The 17,954-nt window shown below is 40.0% G+C and overlaps 1 protein-coding gene across 7 annotated transcripts in view; it reads left to right on the forward strand.

Annotated features, from left to right (window-relative positions):
• cacna1ab (calcium channel, voltage-dependent, P/Q type, alpha 1A subunit, b) overlaps nucleotides 1-17,954 on the forward strand; it is a 179,852-nt gene that overhangs the window by 91,259 nt on the left and 70,639 nt on the right. For 6 of the 7 annotated variants that reach the window (XM_047366480.1, XM_047366484.1, XM_047366482.1 and 3 more), the window contains exons 20-25: nucleotides 5,257-5,864; nucleotides 6,252-6,559; nucleotides 7,875-8,007; nucleotides 8,197-8,326; nucleotides 9,835-9,894; nucleotides 12,525-12,631. In XM_047366480.1, coding sequence (XP_047222436.1) covers nucleotides 5,257-5,864; nucleotides 6,252-6,559; nucleotides 7,875-8,007; nucleotides 8,197-8,326; nucleotides 9,835-9,894; nucleotides 12,525-12,631 — 1,346 coding nt within the window. Of the gene's footprint in view, nucleotides 1-5,256; nucleotides 5,865-6,251; nucleotides 6,560-7,874; nucleotides 8,008-8,196; nucleotides 8,327-9,834; nucleotides 9,895-12,524; nucleotides 12,632-13,544; nucleotides 13,548-17,954 lie in introns of all 7 variants that reach the window. The other variant, XM_047366481.1, reaches the window with a different exon arrangement.

Genomic DNA, 17,954 nt, shown 5'->3' on the forward strand with positions numbered 1-17,954 from the left:
AATCATGGCATTCCCTTGGCCCAATACTTGTGCTAGATGGACGCGTCACTGCCAAGGACTACCGAACCATTCTTGAGGACCATGTGCATCCAATGGTTCAAACATTATATCCTGAAGGTGGTGCCGTGTATCAGGATGACAATGCACCCATACACACAGCAAGACTGGTGAAAGATTGGTTTGATGAACATGAAAGTGAAGTTAAACATCTCCCATGGCCTGCACAGTCACCAGATCTAAATATTATTGAGCCACTTTGGGGTGTTTTGGAGGAATGAGTCAGGAAACGTTTTCCTCCACCAGTATCGCGTAGTGACTTGGCCACTATCCTGCAAGAAGAATGGCTTAAAATCCCTCTGACCACTGTGCAGGACTTGTATATGTCATTCCCAAGACGAATTGACGCTGTATTGGCCACAAACGAGGCCCTACACCATACTAATAAATTATTGTGGTCTAAAACCAGGTGTTTCAGTTTCATTGTCCAACCCCTGTATATATATATATATATAAACTGCTCAAAAAAATAAAGGGAACACTCAAATAACACATCCTAGGTCTGAATGAATGAAATATTCTCACTGTATACTTTGTTCTGTACAAAGTTGAAAATGCTGACAACAAAATCACACACAAATCATCAATGGAAATCAAATGTATTAACCAATGGAGGCCTGGATTTGGAGTCACACACAAAATTAAAGTGGAAAAACACACTACAGGCTGATCCAACTTTGATGTAATGTCCTTAAAACAAGTCAAAATGAGGCTCAGTATTGTGTGTGGCCTCCACGTGCCTGTATGACCTCCCTACAATGCCTGGGCATGCTCCTGATGAGTCGGCAGATGGTCTCCTGAGGGATCTCCTCCCAGACCTGGATTAAAGCATCTGACAACTCCTGGACAATCTGTGGTGCAACATGACGTTGGTGGATGGAGCGAGACATGATGTCCCAGATGTGCTCAATCAGATTCAGGTCTGGGTGGGCCAGTCCATAGCTTCAATGGGTGGGCCAGTCCATAGCTTCAATGTCTTCATCTTGCAGGAACTGCTGACACACTCCAGCCACATGAGGTCTAGCATAGGAGGAACCCAGGGCCAACCGCACCAGCATATGGTCTCACAAGGGGTCTGAGGATCTCATCTCGGTACCTAATGGCAGTCAGGCTACCTCTGGCGAGCACATGGAGGGCCTTGTGGCCCTCCAAAGAAATTCCACCCCACACCATTACTGACCCACTGCCAAACCGGTCATGCTGAAGGATGTTGCAGGCAGCAGATCTCTCTCCACAGTGTCTTCAGACTCTGTCACGTCTGTCATATGTGCTCAGTGTGAACCTGCTCTCATCTGTGAAGAGCACAGGGCGCCAGTGGCGAATTTGCCAATCCTGGTGTTCTCTGGCAAATGCCAAGTGTCCTGCATGGTGTTGGGCTGTGAGCACAACCCCAATTTGAGGATATAGGACCCTCATACCATCCTCACGGAGTTGGTTTCTAACCGTTTGTGCGGACATATGCACATTTGTGGCCTGCTGGAGGTCATTTTGCAGGGCTCTGGCAGTGCTCCTCCTGTTCCTCCTTGCACAAAGGCGGAGGTAGCGGTCCTGCTGCTGGGTTGTTGTCCTCCTACGGCCTCCTCCACGTCTCCCGGTGTACTGGCCTGTTTCCTGGTAGCGCCTCCAGGCTCTGGACACTACGCTGACAGACAGCAAACCTTCTTGCCACAGCTCGCATTGATGTGCCATCCTGAATGAGCTGCACTACCTGAGCCACTTGTGTGGGTTGTAGAGTCCGTCTCATGCTACCACGAGTGTGAAAGCACCACCAACATTCAAAAGTGACCAAAACATCAGCCAGAAAGCATAGGTACTGAGAGGTGGCCTGTGGTCCCCACCTGCAGAACCTCTCCTTTATTGAGTGTGTCTTGCTAATCGCCAAAGATTTCCCCCTGTTTTCTATTCCATTTGCACAACAGCATGTGAAATTGATTGTCAATCAGTGTTGCTTCCTGTGGACAGTGGACAGTTTTTATTTCAAAGAAGTTTGATTTACTTGGAGTTATATTGGGTTGTTTAAGTGTTCCCTTTATTTTTTTGAGCAGTGTATATATATATATATATATATATATATATATATACATATATATATATATATATATATATATATGTATACATATACTTTTTTTGACAGCTTAAAGGGATATAGTGTATTGCTAAAACTTCTATATTATATGCAAATATCTTTCCGCAACTGAAAACACACTGACCTTACCACCTTGACCACTGACCCCAATGTGCTCTCTGTCCTATTCCTGCAACAGTGGATGAACTAGTGATGCATTATAACTCCTCCCTGAGCACGTTTTTTGACCTCCATGGCCCTATTAGGCTACCTGACGTCAATTTTGAACGTTCTGCACCCTGTTTCACTGAGGAGCTGCGCCAGATGAAAACGACCAGCCGAGTCCTAGAACATTGTTGTAGATATTCTGGACTCACATGCACAAGCTTGCTACCGTGATCATCATCTTATTAACTTTTTCAGAGCAAAAGTCAGCGAAAGCCGCTTCTCCATAACAGGTTCCTCTTCTTTGTCTCCCCCTGCCTTGGATCCTTCATCCAGGACTCTGCCAGAGCCACTGTGAACATCCATTTTCAAGATTTGCCTTAAATTCTATTTTGGATTTAACTCTTGACTCTGTCTATGACCATTCTAACTTGTGAATATACTTTGACCTAAACCATTCTTAGGCTGTAGTTTTATGTTTTGGTTTCCCTCCAGGATAGGAGCTCCCACCATCTTGCCGTCAACTCTGACCATCAGTGACTGCTTATAAAGAAAAGCATTCCCACAGCATGAGGATAGTCTGTTCAGAGTAATATTCAGGGTTAGACCTTTATCAGACATAGTGTTAAGCACATCGGCTAAAAAGTTACATTTAGCTCCTATCTGAGCAGAGCACCTTCATTCACATGTTTGCTGTGTCCCCTTGGTTTGTGGGAAACTGCAAACTGAAGTACGTATTTTTCCAACTTATCTGGTTACATAGATTCAGAGAGAAAACTATACATGTTTTAAGATGTGGAATCAGTTCTTGGTGTGGTTCAGATATGATGGAAAACTCAGACCACACTCAGCTATATCTATAGTAAAGGTTTAGGTTCACCATAGCACCAACGGTTTTATATCAATTGAAAAAGACTTTTCTTCAAGATATTAGAGCCTTTTTGATTCAATTTTTGGCCCAGTGGGATGTTTTACCATGCACTGTACCAGCACAGGGTTCTGACCTGGTTTTTAACCACCATTCATTCTGGGTCATGCTGTATCCACAGATGTTTTAATTCCAGGGTGTAATATCCCTTTAAGCCAGTGAAAAAAATTTGCCATTGAGCTGCTATATGGGACTACTTGAAGCTGCGTGCTTGGGAGCAATGCATTATTAAAGTGGGCCATGCTGAGAATACCAGAGTTGCACTCAAAGAAGCCAGGCAACTCAAAACTGGAGCGGGTCAAAAATGTATCCACGGAAAGTCTATCAGGAGTCAGCAGGATATACAGTACAGACCAAAAGTTTGGACACACCTTCTCGTTCAAAGAGTTGTCTTTATTTTCATGGCTGTGAAAATTTTAGCTTCACACTGAACTATGAATTAACACGTGGAATTATTTACTGATCAAGAAAGTGTGAAACAACTGAAAATATGTCTTATATTCTAGGTTCTTCAAAGTAGCCACCTTTTGCTTTGATTACTGCTCCGCACACTCTTGGTATTCTGTTGATGAGCTTCAAGAGGGAGTCACCTGAAATGGTTTTCCAACAGTCTTGAAGGAGTTCCCAGAGATGCTTAGCACTTGTTGGCCCTTTTGCCTTCACTCTGCGGTCCAGCTCACCCCAAACCATCTCGATTGGGTTCAGGTCCGGTGACTGTGGAGGCCAGGTCATCTGGCGCAGCACCCCATCACTCTCCTCCTTGGTCAAATAGCCCTTACACAGCCTGGAGGTGTGTTTGGGGTCATTGTCCTGTTGAAAAATAAATGATTGTCCAACTAAACACAAACCGGATGGAATAGCATGCCGCTGCAAGATGCTGTGGTAGCCATGCTGGTTCAGTATTCCTACAATTTTGAATATATACCCAACAGTGTCACCAGCAAAGCACCCCCACACCATCACACCCCTCCTCCATGCTTCACGGTTGGAATCAGGCATGTAGAGTCCATCCGTTCACCTCTTCTGCACCGCACAAAGACACGGTGGTTAGAACCAAAGATCTCAAACTTGGACTCATCAGACCAAAGCACAGATTTCCACTGGTCTAATGTCCATTCCTTGTGTTCTTTAGCCCAAACAAGTCTCTTCTGCTTGTTGCCTGTCCTCAGCAGTGGTTTCCTAGCAGCTATTTTACCATGGAGGCCTGATTTACACAGTCTCCTCTTAACAGTTGTTCTAGAGATGTGTCTGCTGCTAGAACTCTGTGTGGCATTGACCTGTTCTCTAATCTGAGCTGCTGTTAACCTGTGATTTCTGATGCTGGTGACTCGGATGAACTTATTGTCCACATCAGAGGTGACTCTTGGTCATCCTTTCCTGGGGCGGTCCTGATGTGAGCCAGTTCCTTTGTAGCGTTTGATGGTTTTTGCGACTGCACTTGGGGACACTTTCAGAGTTTTCCCAATTGTTCGGACTGACTGACCTTCATTTCTTAAAGTAATGATGGCCACTCATTTTTCTTTACTTAGCTGCTTTTTTCTTTCCATAATACAAATTCTAACACTCTATTCAGTAGGACTATTAGCTGTGTACTGTATCCACCTCCTGCACAACACAACTGATGGTCCCAACCCCATTTATAAGGCTTGAAATCCCACTTACTAAACCTGACAGGGCACACCTGTGAAGTAAAAACCATTTCAGGTGACAACCTCTTGAAGCTCATCAACAGAATGCCAAGAGTGTGCGGAGCAGTAATCAAAGCAAAAGGTGGCTACTTTGAAGAACCTAGAATATAAGACATATTTTCAGTTGTTTCACACTTTTTTGTTCAGTATATAATTCCACATGTATTAATTCATAGTTTTGATGCCTTCAGTGTGATGCTACAATATTCATAGTCATGAAAATAAAAAAAACTCTTTGAATGAGAAGCTGTGTCCAAACTTTTGGTCTGTACTGTATATATGAATTAAGTTGGAAACCCTGAGCTTTCAACATTATGAGTGTTTCAAAACCTCTTCTCTTTAATTCCATGCAGGTTTCATACCCACAGAAAGCACGTGGTGATATGAAAACACACCTGGACAGACCTTTGGTGGTAAACCCACAGGACAATCGCAACAACAACACCAACAAGACCCAACCTGGTGAGCTGCCACTGGATCAGCAGTATCGACGGCAGGATATTGATCACCGCCGTCGTGCTACCCACCACTGCCACTACCGCCACCATCAACATCAGAAACCCACTAACCCAGTCAGTGTAGATACAAGCCAGCTTATGGAAACCAACATAGGGCATGGTTTCAGCTGCACATCTCTGGGTAACATAGAAGGAAACATGGAACGCCACCAAGACGAGGAGAAACACAGCCACCGGAGTCATCGAGGCCATCGACACAGGAACAGAGAGTGCAGGGAGGCTCGCAGCATTTCTCCCCATCATAGTGAAGGTGCAGATGGCAATGGTGAGGCAAGGAGGTGCCGACAGTACCGCAGGACAGCCAAGGAGGGGGACGAGGGCAGAAGACATCAATGTAGGGCAACAGAGGGAGATGGAGAGAAAAGTGAGGAAGAGGGTGGACAGAAGACAAGACGACATTGGCATTGCAACCAGGAAAGATGCAGAGGACATCGTGTCAGAAAGTAAGTGAAAGGAAGGATCTTTTTTCATGCAGGAGTCTGGTGGCAGTCTGGTGGCAGTATGGCAGTATGGTGTCTTGCATGCTGTTAAAGTTGTCATGGTTCAAAACACCGAAATCTATTGAAGGGTTAACTACCAAGCCTCTCTAGAACGTCATGACGTTTTGAGGATGCAGGACAGTAGTCTTTACGAAGTGGTGTTGGATACCTTTTAACTTATTCAAACTCTTAGGCTTTGTAATTTTTTTCAAAAACTCAAAACATGTGATGTAATGCAATAAAATGTTTTATCATATTTTATTGCTTGTTCTCTTTAATGATTCTATTTTCCTCTCATTTGCTCCATTAATGTTTCTTTTTGTGCCATGTTCATTCCATTGCCAATGTCAGAGAACACCACAGCACCTGTCCCAGCCTCTCAACTACACGACCCATACAGCAGTATAACGAGGACCTTGACAACTTCCGCAACAACAGCAAGCTGGCCAGTGCCCATGAGCACCCTTATGATCTCCCACCCGATCACCCAGATCATCCAGACCACCTCAACAACCTGCTGAACTGCCATGATGCAGACACCCACACCTTGCTTCATAGCATGGACAGTCTCATCTTGACCAGCATGGCAAAGCCTGACTACACCACGATAGACATGCCCCCTGTGTACCCCTATCCCTCGACCAATGCCATCTTACAAGGTAATCATCATGAGCATGTAGCTAGGTGCAGAAGAGTTTAGCCATGCAGTTGGGGTGTAACTAGATATCATGCCATAATATTTCTCGTCAACCTGGTGTCTCGTGAAGCGCTGTCATGTTTCTGCCCACATGACTTAATCTGGTGAAGTAGGTGTAAGCTATTTTATGGGGTGGGAAATGAAGGTGAGTGTTTTTAACTTGAAACCTTGTTTTTATGTTTGAGACTCTTATTTTGAAGTGAGGTAGAAAGTAGTTATTGAGTTGCACTTTTGTATTGATAGAGTTCACTAAACAAAGACTTCTAAATTATTTTACACTGATTACAGATTCTTTACAACACTTTTTGTAAAGTGTGAAAGTATTACACCCCTACCATACAGAAATATAATTTTGACCTTTGGTAATATCCCTTTACTACAGTGCTATTATCTTTTGTTGTTATTAAACAGCAACATTTACAAATTTTGATTTGATATATTTTTGTCATTTTGGTGCAAAGTAAACTGAAAAATAAAGGCTTTTAATCTAGGCTTGCTTAAAGCCCTTATTTATAATCAAAATATATGTTTTCATTCAGTCAGGGTACTTTGCTTTTACTTTACATAGTTGCTTTTGAGGGCTTTCTTGTCATGATGCATACAGCATTAAAGGGATAGTTCAGATTTTTTAAATGAAATAGAAAGTGGTTCCCTTACCCATAACTAAAAGGTGTCATATTGCAGTGTTTGTTAAAAACAAACAAAAACAATCCTCAAAGCTGTGAGAAACCAAGAGCCAGTCCCGTTTTAGTTTATTTCATCAAGTTAGAAGAACTCAAAATTATTTTTTGAACTGAACAACGTCCGAGTGATGGATGCTTAGACTTTCTACTTTGTCAGATCCAATTCAATTCAGTTCAATTCAAAGATCCAGTATGACTCATCAGTCCATTCTATAAATCAAATTGTCAATTGTAAATTGATAAAATCTGCTAAAACAAGCCCGCCTAAATGAACCCGCTCCATACAGTGTAACATATTTCTACTACATTTAGGGGAACTATTACTGATAACTTCACAGAACATCACTTCAAAGAATCGGATCTCTTTAGGTAGTTGCTACATAAAGTTATTCTGACAAGTGAAATTTCTGTCATTCCACTTTTGACAATACATCAGTATTGTTTGGCAGTGTATAACAGTCTTATTCACCTTTTTGCACTTCTATTGCTTAAAGCAATGCTGGTGGACAAGTTGCATGCTTTGTGTGAGTCTGACTCATTTCTGTCAGTCTGTCACTTTTTTTATTCTCTTCTTACTTTCTTCTCTGTGCTCAGTGAACAAGAATGCCAACACTGACCAGAAGAAAAGCGAGGAGAAGAAGGAAGAGGAGGATGAGGGTGAAGATGAAGATGGCCCTAAGCGCATGCCTCCCTATAGTTCCTGCTTCATAATGTCTACGACCAACCCGTGAGTATTTTTTTATCTGTGTTAAATCTGAGTCAAACTCACAAACTTGTGTTATGTATTGTGAGGCAATAAAATGTTCTTTGAAATCAAAGTTTTGTTTTTTTATTTTTGCATAGGCAAAGAAATGGCCAATGTGTTTTGTGAACGTTTTAGTGCCAACGTGTGCAAGCATTTGTGTGTTTGAAACAGGTTTCGGAAGTGCTGTCACTACATCCTTACTCTGAAGTACTTTGAGTTCAGCATCCTGTCTGTCATCGCTATGAGCAGCATCGCCCTTGCAGCAGAGGATCCTGTCAAGCCTGACTCACCACGAAACAATGTGAGGCATGAATGTGTTGGTGTCTTTCACAATTTAATGTGTGCATATCCACATCATTCTATGGATAAAAGTGCTGCTTTACAAGACACAAAAAATGGAAACAAAAAACTATACATTCCTTAATTAAACTAAGCAGATCGGGACTCAATAAAAGTTTTTAAACAAAGACTAGGGATGCCCAAATATTGAATCGGGTTCTATCAGTTTTTAAGGATCAGTATTTATGTCCCTAACTAAACTAGAGATTTTGTACTTTGTTTAGATTACCACCTACTTTTATGTGCATCACTCTGCACATTATTTTGCGTATATTGTAAGTGTGAGTTTTTTTCATCCATCTCAGCATTTTTTATACTTTCCAATGATACATACAGAGAAACTGAGACTGTAGTCCCTGCTGCACCTCCCTGCCTCTGTCATGTGACCTCCTCTGTGTTGTGCTTAGAACTTTGTCAAACATAATTTGTGACTGCCAAATTTAGCAAAGCATCCTTTTCATGTGTTATTGACTTTTGGAGACTGATGTGAAAATACTCAATTGTGCATGTGCAAACTGTACAATGTACAAAATGTAAATGAAAAACAAAGAAACTGTGACCTTAAAAGCAAAAATCAACAGAAGAAAGTTTATTAGTAGTTGTAAACATATTTAGGGTGTTGTTTAGTCACTTCTGGCCTCTCCCTCAATATTATTAATATCTCTATTACAATTAGATACATAGGGTCAGTTTTTTAAATGTGGTAACGACATCATTCAATGACTTCTTGAGACTATTAAGATAGCTAATGGCTAATTGTCACTTTGGTCTACGAGAGACCAACTTAAACACAGGTCGGTAAATTTGACAATGTTTAAACTAAGTTTATAAAGCAGGAGAATAATTTCTTTAAAGTTTTCCTTGGGCGATCAGCTGGAACCACAGAGTAAAATATTATAGGCCAAATTTTCAACAAGTCATATCATAATAGAGACTAAACCTGCTAATGTTAGCTAGCACTTAGCAAAGTGCTCTGCATGAAAACACATGCAGGAGCAGGGTCGAACTTATAGGCGACTGTTATCATATGTTTGGTAAAAAACGTTCAATTGATAGCTGTTTTGGATGAAAATTTGTCAGAACAACAACTTTCTTAATCTAGGTGCACGTTGTTGGACAAAATATCTGCTCCTGTCAAGAAAAGCTGAGTGACTGCAGCATCATGAATGTCTCTGATGAATGAATCAAGTGTGACACAATCCCCAAAATAATGTAGACCATGATGAAATGCAGTTTATTTTCCTGCAATTTAAAGCCATTTAGTTTTAAGACGTAAATAGTTCATTATGAACTTTAAAGAAGTATCCGACTGCAAACGGCAAATCAAAGAAATCTTGATCAGGACAACCCTAATAAAAAGCTAAAGATTTCGATGAGCAATTGGATTACACTGATTTTGATCTGGTCTCTCCTGTTCTTTTTTCTTCTTTCAAATATAATTTTACCTCATGGTCTTGTGTTGTTCTGCAGGTGCTGCGGTATTTTGACTACGTTTTCACAGGGGTCTTCACATTTGAAATGTTGATCAAGGTAACAAAGTATCACAGACTGAGTGTGGGTGTTTATGTTTGTAATGAATGAAAATATATTCTTTGGCTGTGTTTTCTGTTTTTTACTTTCAAATGTGCTTGCCGCTTATTGTTTTTTATTTAAATTTAAGTGACCGTCAGCAACCCCAACAGGTATGAGCTGGAATTCCTCCAGGTCCTTTTGAGTGCAATAAAATGTGTGTTTATCTGAAATTGATATAAATTGGTTCCTACGCAGTGTTTAAAAGTAAGGAAAAGTATGGCATTTTCTTATACTGTTTTCCAGGTTGCAATAAGTAGGGAAAAACATTTGTTTCCAAATTTTATTCTCAATACTTGTTCTAAAACATTAAGAGATTAATTTTATTTTTAAAAAATCCTTACTCAAGTACAGTACAGACAAAACTGAAAATATATCTTATATTCTAGGTTCTTCAAAGTAGCCTCCTTTTGCTTTGATTACTGCTCCGCACACTCTTGGCATTCTGTTGTTGAGCTTCAAGAGGTAGTCACCTGAAATGGTTTTCACTTCACTGGTGTGCCCTGTCAGGTTTAATAAGTGGGATTTCAAGCCTTATAAATGGGGTTGGGACCATCAGTTGTGTTGTGCAGGAGGTGGATACAGTACACAGCTAATAGTCCTGCTGCATAGACTGTTAGAATTTGTATTATGGCAAGAAAAAAGCAGCTAAGTAAAGAAAAACGAGTGGCCATCATTACTTTAAGAAATGAAGGTCAGTCAGTCCGAACAATTAGGAAAACTCTGAAAGTGTCCCCAAGTGCAGTCGCAAAAACCATCAAGCGCTACAAAGAAACTGGCTCACATGAGGACTGCCCCAGGAAAGAAAGACCAAGAGTCACCTCTGCTGCGGACGATAAGTTCATCCGAGTCACCAGCCTCAGAAATTGCAGGTTAACAGCAGCTCAGATTAGAGAACAGGTCAATGCCACACAGAGTTCTAGAAGCAGACACATCTCTAGAACAACTGTTAATAGGAGACTGTGTGAATCAGGCCTTCATGGTAATATAGCTGCTAGGAAACCACTGCTGAGGACAGGTAACAAGCAGAAGAGACTTGTTTGGGCTAAAGAACACAAGGAATGGACATTAGACCAGTGGAAATCTGTGCTTTGGTCTGATGAGTCCAAGTTTGAGATCTTTGGTTCCAACCACCGTGTCTTTGTGCGGCGCAGAAGAGGTGAAGGGATGGACTCTACAGGCCTGGTTTCCACCGTGAAGCATGGAGGAGGGGGTGTGATGGTGTGGGGGTGCTTTACTGGTGACACAAAACCTTTTCAGGTGACTACCTCTTGAAGCTCATCAACAGAATGCCAAGAGTGTTCGTAGCAGTAATCAAAGCAAAAGGTGGCTACTTTGAAGAACCTAGAATATAAGACATATTTTCAGTTGTTTCACACTTTTTGGTTCAGTATATAATTCCACATGTGTTAATTCATAGTTTTGATGCCTTCAGTGTGAAGCTAGAATATTCATAGTCATGAAAATAAAGACAACTCTTTGAATGAGAAGGTGTGTCCAAACGTTTGGTCTGTACTGTAGATACTTAATGTACCTAAGTCACTCTAACTAAAAAGGTCTATTTTAATTTAAGCAGCCTTTTCTATTTCCGTAGTTGCTTAGTAATTTTACAAAATTAACATCATGTTTGAAAATATTTAAACCCTGTGATTTGTCTCCAGAATTGTTTTTGGAGAGTTTGTATTCTACATTTTACACCAATGAAAATTATGTGGCCAATTCCCAATCACCCAAGGTTTTTGCCTTCCTTCTGGGAGCAGTCAGTAATTATAAGAAGCAGAGGCAACATAGCACCAGGGGCATGAGAGAGCTGTAAAACTGGGTTTTATTCAATAATAACAATTCTAAACTAATTATGTTGTTGACATTTTAAATTGACTTCAGCATCTTCGATTAGTGCCTATTTAGATTAATGTAGTTAGCTTTACTAACTGTAGACAGCAGGTTTTGCTTGTTTAAATAGATCTTTCTGAAAGGTCCCTAACATTTATAAATCCAACATGGTCCACAGAGGCTGAAAGCTAAAAAAGGTAAAACAGTGCAACTGTGCTGTAGAATGTTCAGACTTTTTAATATATGCTAAAGTCTTGCTCCTCTCCCCCTTCAAAGCCCAATAAATCAGAGACCTGTCGGAAAATGTCATGGAAAATAGTTACATTTAATTAGGCTTTTCACATCTTACTACTTTCTCTGACTTCATTATTAAACACCTCTTTAATGCTGAAAATGGCCAACTGGGTCTTCTTCCCTCAGTTACACTGTCAACACTGAAGAGAGTTGTGAAATGGGAGTGCTTAGATATGGTGTGTTCACTAAAAATATCTAATTTTTTATCTCTTTGCTGGTTACCTATCAGGGCTGACAAAACTGAAAATCCGTTGATTCAGACCACAAGCTTATTGTTCTCAGCTTCTCCACTACATTTACATTGAATGTTTGTATTTCCTTTTTAAAAATGCCTGAAAACTGACAGCCGCCAAAACACCTTAAGATTTGACTGTGGAATGAATTTTAAAACGAGAAATGTGGAGGAACCCTAACATTTGCTTTTATGTATGCATGTTGTTCTGAGCACTCTTCATGTTTTCCAGATGGTTGTGCTGGGCTTGTTTCTCCACCAAGGGTCTTACTTCCGTGACTTGTGGAACATTCTGGACTTTATAGTGGTTAGTGGTGCTCTGGTGGCCTTCGCCTTCACGTAAGTGCCCTCTTCACCACCCCCTCTCCCTCCTCTTGATCACTTTCACCATCCACACACAAACATACACATTTTACCATCCTCAGAAAGGCCCAGGCTGCACAGCCTTGTACACTCAGTTAACCAGACAATCCTGATCTCTCACTCTCTCTGCTGTTGTCTCCGCCTGGTGTGTCTAAAAAAATCTTTATCCTATTTCTTTTTGCTATCTACTTTTTTCTCTTCCTCTCACTGCTGCTATTGTTTATTCTACCTTCTTTTAATTTTATTTCTGTCTTTCTTTGTTCTCTTACTTGGGTATTGTCTGCTCTATTCATCTCTGTTGTTGTTGAACGCTCCTTCTTGACTATGGTCACCGTTTTTCCTTCTTCATTGTACAAGATAATTCATGTCAATTTCCTTGTCAGTTTTCTCATTGGTCAGCATCACATTATCATTCTATCAAGCGGTCTTTCTCTACGTATCATTTCCATTTTCATCTGGATATCCAGCCCTCATCTTTAACTGAAATGTGTCCCTGATACTTTTCACCTGAATGTTCCATCTCTTAGCTACACTCTAAAACAAAGAATCTGGCTCTCGAAATTTGCTACTCCCAGGGGCTTTCCTGAGGTTTCAAATGAGAGTTGGTACTTCCACAAATGTCAACCATTTTGGATAAACATTCTCATTGCTGACATGCAAATAAGTTTGTAGAGTGTAGCGGCACCATTGCTAACTTCCTCCTTCCTCTCAAAACCAGTAAAAGTCATGGACAAACTAACCCTACACTATTCCCCTGTTTTATGAACTAATGAACTATTAATCACCATTTCCTCCTTATGAACAATATTGCTCCCCATCTTCCTTGCTCCTGTTCCCTTATTTTCCCCTATTCTTCAACTCATGCCGACCTGATATTTCTACCAACCAGGCCGTGAGTCATCCCTTCTTCTTTTCTTGCATCTAATTCCAAAGTTTTGGTCTTATAAACCCTTTTTCTTACCACCACACCTCTCAGACATTCCATAGCTCTATTTCTTCTTGATCACATACTCCCTACACCGGTCTAATTCCTAACATACAGCAAGTAGAATAACTAGACAAGCAGGTGCTGAGTTGCTCTTTGTGCTACATTTTCTACCCTCAAGGAAGTGTAGACTTCTTCAAGACCCTCAGCAAGGGTTTGTTGGCATACATCTAATAACTTGATGGTTTTGTTATGTTAGGCTTACGTTCCTGAATGTATTCAAGAAAAGAAATCTATTTAAAAAAACATATTTATGTGATGTTAATTATTATGTTTTACTTGGCGTGACAACAGATGTGGAAATTAAAATTTGTATGTCCAAACAAAATTTTTCAAGCCACTTTTGGTTTTACATACACTTTTGTAAGAATCGTGTGAGATTCAATTAAATTTCATTTATATAGTCAGTCAGTCCTTTTCTACCGCTTATTCCATAGTGGGTCGTGGGGAGCTGGTGCCTATCTCCAGCAGTCTATGGGCGAGAGGCGGGGTACACCCTGGACAGGTCACTAGTCCATCGCAGGGCAACACACAAACAACCATGCACAAATCATACACCTAAGGGCAATTTAGAGTGACCAATTAACCTAACAGGCATGTCTTTGGACTGTGGGAGGAAGCCGGAGTCCCCGGTGAGAACCCACGCATGCACGGGGAGAACATGCAAACTCCATGCAGAAAGACCCCCAGCCAGGATTCGAACCCAGGACCTTCTTGCTGCAAGGCAACAGCCCTTATTTATACAGCGCCCAATTCAATCGAATCATACAGATTTCAAGTCAGGTACATACATTCCAATTAATCCTAACCATTGAACAGTGCAGTCAGATTCAGTTATTTATTCAAATTGGTTAAAATATTTTTCTATCTTGACTTTTCTATCTTTTCTAACTTGTAGCATTCCCTCCTCCCAGATGAGCATGTAGAGACAGTGGACAGTCACTGGCATTGACTTTGCAGCAATCCCTCATACTGAGCATGCATGTAGTGACAGTGGAGAGGAAAAACTCCCTTTTAACAGGAAGAAACCTCCAGCAGAAACAGGCTCAGTGTGAGCGGCCATCTGCCACGACCAACTGGGGGTTTGAGAGATTATGATTCACCTTTGTTACAAAAATAAACAAAATTAAAATAAGCAAAATCGAGTGAAATTTGAAATTATCATCTTTCATGATTGTTAAAGAAATCTGAATAAATGTGCTGGTTGCTGTAATTTAAAATAGAAATAGGAAGAATTATAGGAAGAATCGTAATCGATGTAAAAAGTGTTCTTACAAGTTAAGAGCTGATCATGATCTATTTTCTTGACAGTTTAGGTCAAGGTAGACGTTTTTGCTGTATGTTAGGAGCAGATACCATGTGCCATTATTCCACTGAAACACACCTTCCATCCTTATCCGATTCAGTCTTTTTACAATCCTTGTTCCAAACTCCATCAAGCATTTATCTCAGCAACCAACTGACAAAGAACCATTAAAGCCAACATCATGTCTTTTTAACCAAGCCATACCACTACCTCTTCATTCTTCCGCATTCTCCTTGCTGGAGGTCTCAGTTGATCAGTCCGTGGGGGTGAGGGCATCCCAGACACCTTTAACCCTTTAAGTGCCCAGGCTATCCATACGCCACACAGAGGAAAGCTGGCAGCAGAGCATCATCTCGCCCTCTTCCCCCTCCTCTTTTTTTTTACCAGCACACATTCAAATCCAAACACACACACACACACACACACACTGATACTCAAGTCTGACTTTAACGAAGCTGGAGGCACAGGTATTTAACTCTATTTCCTTTGCACGGCCTGAGAAAGTACGGTCAAAGGGAGGGGAAAAGGCAAGCACGCTGGGGTAGGGTGTGGTGGGTGGAATGATTTGTTATACTGAAACACTATAGATGTATGAAATAAATACAATACTGTGTGAAAATCCTGTCATCCCCACTTTCTTCATATTTTGCTTCAAAGTTCTTAAAATATTTTACAGTTGTCTTGAATTATATTTATTGAGGGTTTCTTAAGATTTTTCAAAGTTTATAAGTTTGCCTTTTTACTCATTTTTAGTTGAGTAACTGACTATGTTTAGAGGAATATTTGTGTGCCTTTTGTTGTAGGCCTCTGATTCTGGGCCAATAAAAGTTGAGGCACAAAACTGTTTTCTAACTCAAGACATAAACCAGCATTGTGTCTACACATAACACAAGAACCTGTTTTAAATTAACTCAAATACAAGGCAGAGGTGTGCAATTCATTGTTCCAAATGGCCAAATGAGGCCTGATCATTGTCTGATCATAGATATTTCAAGTATGTTTGAAAATATTTGTTGAAAATGATTTTAATCTGCTTTAGGCAGCAGTAGTCATTGCAGCTGACAAATGGAATTCAACATGCTATACTGAAAACAAAAATTTTGTATGAATTTTACTTTAAATAATCACTTAAACACAATGGTGCTAATGTAACCACCGGAACAGAAAAACAACAGCAGTCACCCTGAATATAAAAGCTTTTTTTCCCTTCTAAATTGAAGCAGCATATTTGGATTTCCATGCATCATTCAGACCCTATGCCTGTTTAATTTTAGATTTTAGCTGCTGTCCAGTCTGAGACATCTAAAGGGACAGATGTGGCCTGCAGGCTGTAAAATGCCTCTGTCTGTTGTAACTACTTTATTAAAAGCAGTCTGTCACTAAGACTCAGTTAGTTTCAATTATGTAAAAACACCAGAGTAGTTTATTGCCAAAGAGGAATTTATTGGATTATCTGAACACTGATGGATCTCTCCGGTCCTCTGTCAGATCTTTGTGGGATTTTGTTTTCTTATTTCTTAAAGACAAGACAAGACTTCGAAAAAACATTGTGTAAAATACACATTTCTTAATATGGTATCATTGTCATGGACAAAAACAGCAGGAAACAACTAAAAAGTCCAAGGAAAAGCTTTGAAAGACCCAAACAACAAAATCCCAAAGAACTCTTAGTCAAGACATTTTTTTGGACTACAAGGTCATTTAGTTTCTTGGAAGCAAAGTATGAAGAAACGAGGGATGATTTAAAACTTTTTCACAGTATTGTATACCTAATAGCTGCCTGTGTTTCAATGAAAGTAATAATAGAGAGAGGGAGCCAGGTATAGGAGGTAGTTTGTGCATCCTTTTTGAATGCATGTCTGCCAAAGTGACTGCATGAACCTGAACCTATGGTGCAGTAGAAGGCATCAGTCAGATTTTATTTCAGCACATTTATTCAAGCTCAGGTAAAATGTGTTTTGTGAATCTTTACTGATAAATGCTGTAAAAGTGTTCAGATCGAAAGCAAAGCAATCTTAGAGGCTGTAACAATGCCTAAAAACTGAGTGAAGATACATTAGTGGCACAAAGATACTTAGATTACTAAAGGTGGCATGAATGAAGTGAGCAATGTTAACATTTACATAGCTTCCTCTAATGTATTACTGCTGTAATGTGTTTTATTTATCTTATTTCTCTTCATGCTGAGCCTATTTCTTTTTTTTTTTTTCTTGAGAAGAAAATCTTCAACATTAATTTTGCAATTATATGCCTTCAATTAAGAAAGATTCTAACTAAATCCAGCTGTTTGACCCCTAAAGCATTCTTAGTCTTATTATCTTGGGCAACGTCTTAAAATTCTGTGAAAAAAACCTAAAAAAATAATTTTTCATGTTCACAAGTTGCACTTTGCGTTTAGTCTGAATAATTGCATTTTTGTGAATAACAATATTACTAACAACAGGTAAACTTTACATACTTTATGTAAGGTAAGAGGGGTGAATTGTGCCAGTTTTTACTTAAAGTTACTTAAAAGTGTGGCTAACTAAAATACGTCCATATAATTCAGGATGTTGTCCATCCCTGGGAACAATCACTTTGGATCTGAAATATAGTATTTAAGAAACATAGCTTTCTGAAAAAAAGTAGTATTGTGGAACAAGTTGCCCCCAGTGCGGGGTAAGTTGTACCTTTGGAAAGAATACATTGGGGTAAATTGTGCCATTGACTATCGAAGTAAAAAAGTATATTTCTTTATCCCAGCAACAGTCATACCATATAAGAGTTAGACAAATTCAGTACAAAATTACTAATTTAAGGTTTAAAGTTATATTACATCAAAGGCCTATTGCACCACAAGACCCCACGTGAACACATTTTTAGAACAAAATTAAATTCATAAAGACCACATTGACTTCCCAGATCTACTACATAACATCCCACTTGTCGATGTTTACAGGGGAATATAAATTGTTGCCACCAAGTTTTTGTGATGCAGGAGACAGATCCTTGTCACCATCATCATCATC

Source organism: Girardinichthys multiradiatus, chromosome 5 (genome assembly GCF_021462225.1).
Source record: "Girardinichthys multiradiatus isolate DD_20200921_A chromosome 5, DD_fGirMul_XY1, whole genome shotgun sequence".
In the NCBI taxonomy this organism is placed as follows: Eukaryota; Metazoa; Chordata; class Actinopteri; order Cyprinodontiformes; family Goodeidae; genus Girardinichthys; species Girardinichthys multiradiatus.